The 8723-nt window shown below is 37.5% G+C and overlaps 1 protein-coding gene across 1 annotated transcript; it reads right to left on the reverse strand.

The window, feature by feature from the left end:
• Positions 1-749: 749 nt before the first annotated feature.
• LOC101603958 (60S ribosomal protein L32) lies at positions 750-1236 on the reverse strand. The gene has a single exon (XM_012947937.2). It carries the CDS (start codon positions 1221-1223, stop codon positions 816-818), a length of 408 nt encoding a protein of 135 aa, XP_012803391.1. The 5' UTR covers positions 1224-1236; the 3' UTR covers positions 750-815.
• Positions 1237-8723: the final 7487 nt, after the last annotated feature.

Raw genomic sequence — 8723 nt, forward strand, 5'->3', positions numbered from 1 at the left:
ATGCAGCTGGAAAATAGTTCATTTGGAATTCAAGTACAATGGTAATTTGCTCTAAAACTGTAAATTATACCTGTTCATCACAATGAATGACCAAAGAGAATTTGAAGCCAATAATGAGAAAATAGAACCATTAGGAAAAGAGAACAATAGCTATGCAGCAAAAATGTTTTATTAAAATACTTTAATATGATTAATTTAAAGAAAAAGTTTCCATAGAATATATATAATAATTATTATTAATCTATTAATATAGGAGCTAAATACTAAAGTCATGGTGAGATACCTTAATTTAACATGATCTTGAGTCATAACAGATAGGGAGCTAGAGAACCTATATGTAATTCACTTTAAGTTGGAGGAAGACTTTTCAAAGGCAACTGGAAACTGTTTGGTAGATATTTGTTTGCTGATACTAATGATATTAAGCAAAGAAATGCTTTATGCATGTCACGTTGAAAAGACCTAAGCTCTTTTGTCACTAAGTGGGACCTGTATTGCAGTCCATTTTTATTATATCCATGCTCTACTGGCTATAGTCACTAGCACTTGGGGAATAGGAAATAACATTAGAGTGAAGTTCTTATCCCTTGCTTGTTATACAAGCTGGAATAAATTACTTCAATGAGTGTCTGCATATGTGTTTCATAAGTATTAAATTGAGGCAATTGGTGAAGATCAATGGATATTGTATATTGTTTTATTTTAGGACACTAGGTTCTTTTTCCTTTTTTTTTCTTTTTTTTTTTTTTTTACTAGGAAAGACAGCATGTTTTCTGGTTTTATTTAAGTACAAATATAAGATGTACATAAGCTGCTTATTCATTTTCTTCACTGCGCAGCCTGGCGTTGGGATTGGTGACTCTAATAGCCAGCTGGGCCACTCTTTCCACAATGGCTTTGCGGTTCTTCGAAGAGACGTCGTGAGCAATCTCAGCACAGTAAGATTTGTTGCACATTAGGAGCACTTCCAGCTCCTTGACGCTGTGGACCGGGAACTTCCGGAAGCCACTGGGCAGCATGTGCTTTGTTTTCTTGTTGCTCCCATAACCAATATTGGGCATCAGAATTTGGCCTTTGAATCTTCTCCGCACCCTGTTGTCAATACCTCTGGGTTTCCGCCAGTTACGCTTAATTTTGACATATCGGTCTGACTGGTGCCGGATGAACTTCTTGGTCCTATTTTTGACAATCTTGGGCTTCACCAGAGGTCTGAGGGCAGCCATGATGCCGAGCAGAAGATAGCTACCCCCGCAGGCAGCGCGGAAGAAGAGCAGGACACTCAGTTCTTGAGTTGATTTCAAATAGTTAATGCTAATATGGTAACATTTCAGCAGGATAAGAAGGAAAGCTTTACATTCCCCATGAACATGTGTTTTAAAATAATCCTTAAAATATGTGGCAAAATACTAATATGAATGATACTGCAGTATTTCTCCTAATGTATTCCCAAAGGTTCTAGAACTTGGAATCACAGGTGTTTAGATAAAATATTGTGGATGATTAACACTACATCTCTCTTTTTATAACTTTTTATAATAGATTTTTAACTGTAACACGTTAAGAAACAGTGACATCTAGTAGAAACTTGTTTAAACTTTGTGTATAAATGAGCTTAAGACCCTGTTTTTCATTGTAAGTGACTGTTTCAAGAAGTATGACTTCTCATATGGACTCTGCACTCATTATGTCCAAGGACCCTAGTTTAAACATGTGTTTTCAGTCAGATGCCAGAAAGGCACCTACTATGTGAAGGTCCTAAGTGAGTATTGCCCCATGGGTCTAAAGCCCATTCCACAAGCACACAAATCAGGACACACTCAAAGTGTCCTTAAAAACAGCAAGTGGCTTGTACAAAACATACTCAAGGCTCTTCTAAGAAAACAAATTTGTATTGTAAATTTATATCCAAAGTAGGGGAAACACTGGGAAGCTTGTTTATTTCCCCTTTTATAATAGTCACTTTTCTTGTTGTGTGATAAAAAAGTGAAGGGTGGGCTGGAGAGATGGCTTAGCGGTTAAGCGCTTGCCTGTGAAGCCTAAGGACCCCGGTTCGAGGCTCGGTTCCCCAGGTCCCATGTTAGCCAGATGTACAAGGGGGCGCACGTTCGTTTGCAGAGGCTGGAAGCCCTGGCGCGCCCATTCTCTCTCTCTCCCTCTATCTGTCTTTCTTTCTGTGTCTGTCGCTCTCAAATAAATAAATAAATAAAATTAAAAAAAAAGTGAAGGGTTCACGTGGGCTCACAGCTTAGAGGTAGGAGAAGGAGCGTGAGGCAGCTGGTCACATTGCCACCACAGTCGGGAAGCAGAGAAAGGTGAGCAGCTATACTCAACTTTCTTTCTTGTTATTCACTCTAGAGCCCAACCCACAGGTTGAAGATACCTGCGTTCATAGTGATTCTCCCCTTCTCAGTTAAACTCAGGCTGGTTTCCTACTGAATTGTATCTTGGTACTCTTTGAGCCTTTTTGTTGTTGTTGTTTTGAGATTAACTTTGTCATCTGATATACCTACAATGATTATCACAGAGAAAAAGTTGGTATAGATTTATTTCTACAAATAGCAAATAATCAGGTGGATATATGTGTTCATATAGATAGATAATTTTTAATGTTTTAGCACCAAAAAGTGAAGTTATCCTTCAGCTGATCAAATCCTTAACTTGGCCCTTGTGCCTATGACTGTTTACTTAGGAAGATTCTCCATTTTCCCCTTGCCAAAAGGTAAGCGTACTGAGTGAATACCCATCACTGCCATTGCAAATAGGAAAGCCACAGTTGAATTTTCACAGAAACTTCTTTAGAGGCAGTGTTAACTTATCACTTGTGACTGACAGTTCTTGATCTTGTGTACAATGGGAATGGTTAGCTGACCTTGGCATGAAAACACTCTGCCTTCATTAATCATGCAAAGAGCACCGTCTGTGCTTGTGCTTGGGGAAGAACAATACTGAGATGTCTCTAATCCAGCGAGAGTTTGAGTGTTTTATTTACCTAAGTACATAAATGAAGGACAAATTTCACTAGAGAAACTTGCTGAAAGAAGAACAATTTTGAAAAATTATGTGATGATCTACAGAATGTGAAATGCACAGACACCACACCTAGAAAAATAACTTCGTAAGACTCAAGGGTCAATAGTATAAATACTGAAATTTTTCATGGAGGGAAACCGAAGCTGTCTCTGCAAAATGTAGCAGAGGACCTACATGTCTGGAACTTGGCCCAGGAATCCAAAACAGTTCTGCAGAGACTCAAACAATGGGTAGCGCTCACGTTGTAGGAGGTGAAATCGCTTAACTAGGAGGTCAGAACAATTCTTTAGATAGCTCAGTACCAGTTTTTCCAGATAGAGCTTCTGTTATTCCATGAGTAATGGACTCTACTAACTTGTTGCTGTCTCTTCCTACCACTGGAAAGCCTATGGGGAACACTACTGCTTTGGTGACAAACTGCTTGTGCTTTACCTTGGGTGTCTTAAAAATGAGTACATACATTATGAGCAGGTTAAAACCCACACTTACCTTCTTTTCAATGACAAATAGCAATCCCACATATTTTTATTAGCCTCTAATCCTGCCCAGTAAAACTATGTGAGCCATGTACATAATTTAAAATTTTTAGGAGATAATATTATCTAAAACACAAAAACAAACAGGCAAAATCCATAAACTGTTTCAATCTGTGATAATCAATTAATATAATCATCAGATTAACAAACTAAAGAAAAATTATAGGATTTTACCAATTAGTTCATAATAAAAGTATTAAGCAAAAGGATCCAGGTTTGATTCCCAGGACTCATGTAAGGCCAGATGTACAAGGTGGCCCATGTGTCTGCAGTTCTTTGCAGTGGCTAGAGGTCTTGGCAAGCCCATTCTCTCTCTCTCTGTGTCTCTCTCTTTCTTCCTCCTTCCTTCGTTCTCAAATAAATAGTACTATTAGAACACCCTAACATCTAGTACAAATTTATGGTAAAGAAAACACATAGCAAACTAAACCCACACAGGAATGCCCTTAGTGCTGAAGAACGTCTAGAAAGAACATGCAGAAAACAAAGCAGAGCTCCACAGTCACGAGGGGACATCCAAGGGCACAGCCGCCAATTGAAAGGCTGTCTAGTGGCCACACTTAGAACATGATGAGCCCTTCCTGACATAAATAATTAAATCAATGAAAAAATAGGAGAGAAAAGCTGGGTGAGGTGGCGTATACCTTTAATCACAGCAGGTGGGTGGCAGAGGTAGGAGGATCCCATGAGTTCAAGGCCACCCTGAAACTACATAGTAAATTCCAGCTCAGCCTGTCGGCCTGGGCTAGAGTGAGACCCTACCTGGAAAAACTTTAAAAAAAAAAAAAGGAGAGAAACCAAAACAAGCTCAAACATTAAGGAAAGTTTTAGTACTCGTCAAAACCAAGATGAAACTAACAAAACATGACCCTAAAACAAAAAAGGGATGTTGGGTAAAAGCTATGGAAATATGAACAAATGATGGGATTTAGTTGATAATAATACATCAGTATTAGTTCATTGATTAGAACAAATGGCTCATATGAATATGAGATATACACAATAAGGGAAAGTGGAAGGGGCTCCCTGACTAGTTTTCTCTGTTGTCTTCTTGCATTCTAAAGGTATTCCAAATTATTTTTATTAATAAATCTAATCTTCCAGCTGGAGAGATGGCTTAGTGCTTAATGCACTTGCTTGCACACCTAAAGACCCAGGTTCAATTCCCCAGTGCCAGCATAAAGCCAGATGCACAAGGTAGTACATGCATCTAGAGTGTGCTTCCAGTGGTTAGAAGCCTGACATTCCCGTTCTATCTCTCTGTCTCTCTGATATCTTCTCTCTCTCTCTCTCTCTCTCTCTCTCTCTCTCTTTCTCTTTCTCTCTGCTTGAAAATAATTTCAAAAAAATTAAAAGTTAATCTAACAAGTTAACAGCTTTATATTTGAATATGAGTAAAATAATTTTCAAACTAATGTAAGTTTTCACAAGACTATGGGTCTTTGGCAATGTCCCCCAAACTTCAGTGCCAAGAAGATGAGACCTGGACAAACTCATCACACTCACTTGTTCATTATGAACACGGCATTATTATAAAGTTCTCTATAGTATCAATTCTCATGAGAATATAACATACTTAAGTCATCTCCTTAGTCCTAAAAGTTGTACAGCAACTCTCCCAGTTCCTTTCTCCCATGCACTACTAATCTTAAATGATTTCCCTATATTCACTGTCTCTATCTCCTTATTTTCCATTCATCCTTTAGTCTACCATGACCTGGCTTTTGCTCCTATTTCACTTCCAAAGTCAATAACGGTTTATCTGTTGGCTGAACCAATGAAAACTCCCCCATTATCTTACTTTGTTTGGGGGGGGGGAGAGCATGTAACCCCATGTCTCTTCCTTTCATTTTTTTAATACTCTCTTCTAATGCCTTCAGTACATTCCATTTTCTTTGTTATAAAATAATAGCTCTTGCTATCTCCTGTGTGCGTGTGTGCTCTACATTTCTCCCAGAGTGTGTTAACCTTACTTTTTGTGACTATAGTCAGTACAATATGTAACTGTGTCCTGAACTTCAATCCCCAACCCAGTGCTCTCTCCTGAGCTTGAGAAAATATTATTCAACTGAGACTGATCTTTCCATTTGGAATACCTTATCGTTGCCTTTCTCCTGACAATGTCCAGCACCACCACTGTCCACTCATGACAATTATGGAAACATTGCATTCAATTCCAACCTCACGTCCAATATTAAGTTAGTCTCTACTTCTTTCCAACTTGCCTTCAAAAATTTCTCAAGTCTCTCAGATTCTACCCCATTTCTGGTATTGCTGTCTTGGTTCAACCATCTTCCTCTCGCTTGATTTCTTATGACGAACTCATGTTAGTCTTCACATGCTTCATGCTTCTTCTTTGCAATGAAGTCCCTGTTCTATCTCACGCACCCCTAAACCAAATCTTTTAAAGCCTCCCCTTTATGATTGAGGAGGACGTGATCTTGATTTGCCTAGGCTTTTCATAATTAGGACCCAACTTAAGCCTGTGTTCACTAGTGAAGTCAGTGGTTGAGGGATGAATGTTAGCTAGCAGTCCTGAAGTCCCACTTGCATGTCTTCCTTCACCAAGGGCATCCACATTCAGACCGTCTGTAATGTAGGGGACTGGGCATTAGTTGTCCTTATTTAATTGCACAGGCTTCAGCTGACCTACCTCTCTGACCCAAACCAGCATGTTGTTACCAACCCTCCTCTTGATCTCTTCTAGAGGCTAGTGTTTAGCATGTCACGTGTTCACAACTCTCTGCTCCCAGGGGCATGGCCCACCTTCTCATTATCACCCTCATGCGTCACAAGGGAGCAACAATAACAACAAATAAATTCTCCTGTACTCTGAAAAGTTGTGTGTGTGGTGATGGAGTGAAACAGGAGCGAAAGAAATATCTGGGAAGGTTTCGCTCATCTTGTGCCAGCCACATATTTTACCTAGGTAATAAGAATAGTTTATAACATGCCTGGTCATCTATGTTTTATCCATATTAATAAACTAACAAATTCTGAATTTCTGAAAGATATGAGATACTTTAGCATAACTTTTTTTTCTACATTCTTCTTTAAACGTATTTCTAGACTTCCCATCTTTTCTACTCATTTATACACATAATGTCTTTTAATCCATAAAGATTTTGGCACAGGTAGTACTATCCTAAATGAAGAGTTCTGTGTCTGACAATTTGATGATATCGTTATTCAACAACTTCTTGTCTTTTAGTAAGTAATAAGCTATGCAATCTATTTTTAGTCTTCTGACTTTGTGTGGCAGTTAATATGTAGGAAGGATTGAGAGCAAACTCATTCTTGCCTTAGAAACAAAAGTTGAGCTGTGCTTTTCTCCAGGCACTGAATGTTTACTTGAATTTCCAAGCAAAATCAAGTGCCAAGTACGTTCAAATAATCAAGACACCTTTAAAATCTAAAAGCCTATTTAGTGGGCAAAGTGAACTCCAAAATTTATGGAAATAGTGATTTCATAGACATGTGTAATAACTTGTTCCCTTGGCTAATGTGCCCACTGGACCAAACAACACAGATGCAAATTTTTATGGGAAAAATTATATTTGGTAGCTAAAGATAGAGACACAAGCTGACTCTCAGCTGCTTTCTCTGAAATAAAGAATGTAGCGTGATCCAAATTCTGTAAGTAGGTAGGGTTGATGTCTTCAAAGACTGACCATCCCAAATTTTATAAAAGATGAAAGACAACCTTACTTATTTCTTTAAATTCATAAAAAATGAGTACATTTCTCATTTATAACTTTTACTCCTGAGTTAAATTAGATTTTTATATTCTTTATTTTATTTTGAGTTATAGATATTATTTCTTCAGTTATTTGAACAATATTACTCTGAGGGTTTTGTATCAATTTCTGGATATGCTTGTTTGTAGGTTATGTTTTCATTCATTCAAATGTATTTCATCTAACTTCCTATGTTATCAATGTGTGTAGATTGAATAGGTCTTAATTGAAATATATAATTTTTAATGAGATACTTATCATGGTTTTTATAAAATACTATATCTCTATAGTTATGCTTAATATTTAGAAACCACTTATTCTTGGTTTGGGAATTGACTATCTAAATTTATGAAATAGATTTATCTATTTTATTATACTTTTTATACTACTGTCAGTTCAAAATGAAAGTATTTAAAATTTTCAGCACAAGAGATCCTCTCCCTTAGGAATATTTCTTCAAACTTGGATAATGTGACAACAGGTATTAAGGTTGCTCTAGTTAGGGAAAAACACCAACAGTCATATTCTTATTTCTGTCCAAATTCCAGATGTTGGTAGCTAAGCTGCTCCTCGTTTAAGTTGTAACATTCAAAATTATAGCATTTTTTTTTTTTTTACAGCAGAACGAAAAGTTTAAAGTCATTATTTTAAAAGATGTATTTTTCTCAGCAACCTTAAGGGGATGAATGCTTCAGGGAAACTTTATTATTGATTCATCACATTCATTTTTAATAAGGCTAATATTCTAGCTCATGTTTGACATGTTGCATAATCTTCTTGTCATGCCTGAGGACAGAATCCTTACTGCTGCTTATCTTTGAGAAAACAGTCACTTTCCTTCTACCTCTTTGAGCAGCTGATAAATCATTCTATGTAAATTGACTGAAGCAATCAAATGACAGGAAGACTTTACTTTTCAGGCTGTGCTTCTAGGGTAAGGTCCATATCTTTTATTAACCATAACAGGGAAATACTGAAAGCTCTTTGTGAGGGAAATATTGTTGATCAAATGATACAAAGCTTACACTGGAGAAGTTCAAGACTTCTGCTGTACATGATGGTGGCTGACTACAGTATGTGAAAATAAAAACCATTTAAACGTGACTGCTTTAAACATCAAAGAAGCATCATGGTACTTTTATAGTTAAACTGCCTTTTTACCTTTCCCTTCTCCAACCATCCTTTCCACAAGGCACACTTCTTGGGGTGTTCTCATGTGATTACCTGTTTGTGCTCATGTGCACACATACCAGCTATTTACTCTCCCCAACCCCATCAACCTTCTCTCTTTATAATACATTGGGTTAAGGTGCTGACCTCTTTAAAAGACTCGATTTCAAGTGCAGTCACATGAGGAGGAACTGGGGATCAGGACCTCAGCATATGCATTTAGGGAAATACAACCCAAACCACAACAACT

The sequence above is a fragment of the Jaculus jaculus genome, chromosome 5 (assembly GCF_020740685.1).
Source record: "Jaculus jaculus isolate mJacJac1 chromosome 5, mJacJac1.mat.Y.cur, whole genome shotgun sequence".
Lineage (NCBI taxonomy): Eukaryota > Metazoa > Chordata > Mammalia > Rodentia > Dipodidae > Jaculus > Jaculus jaculus.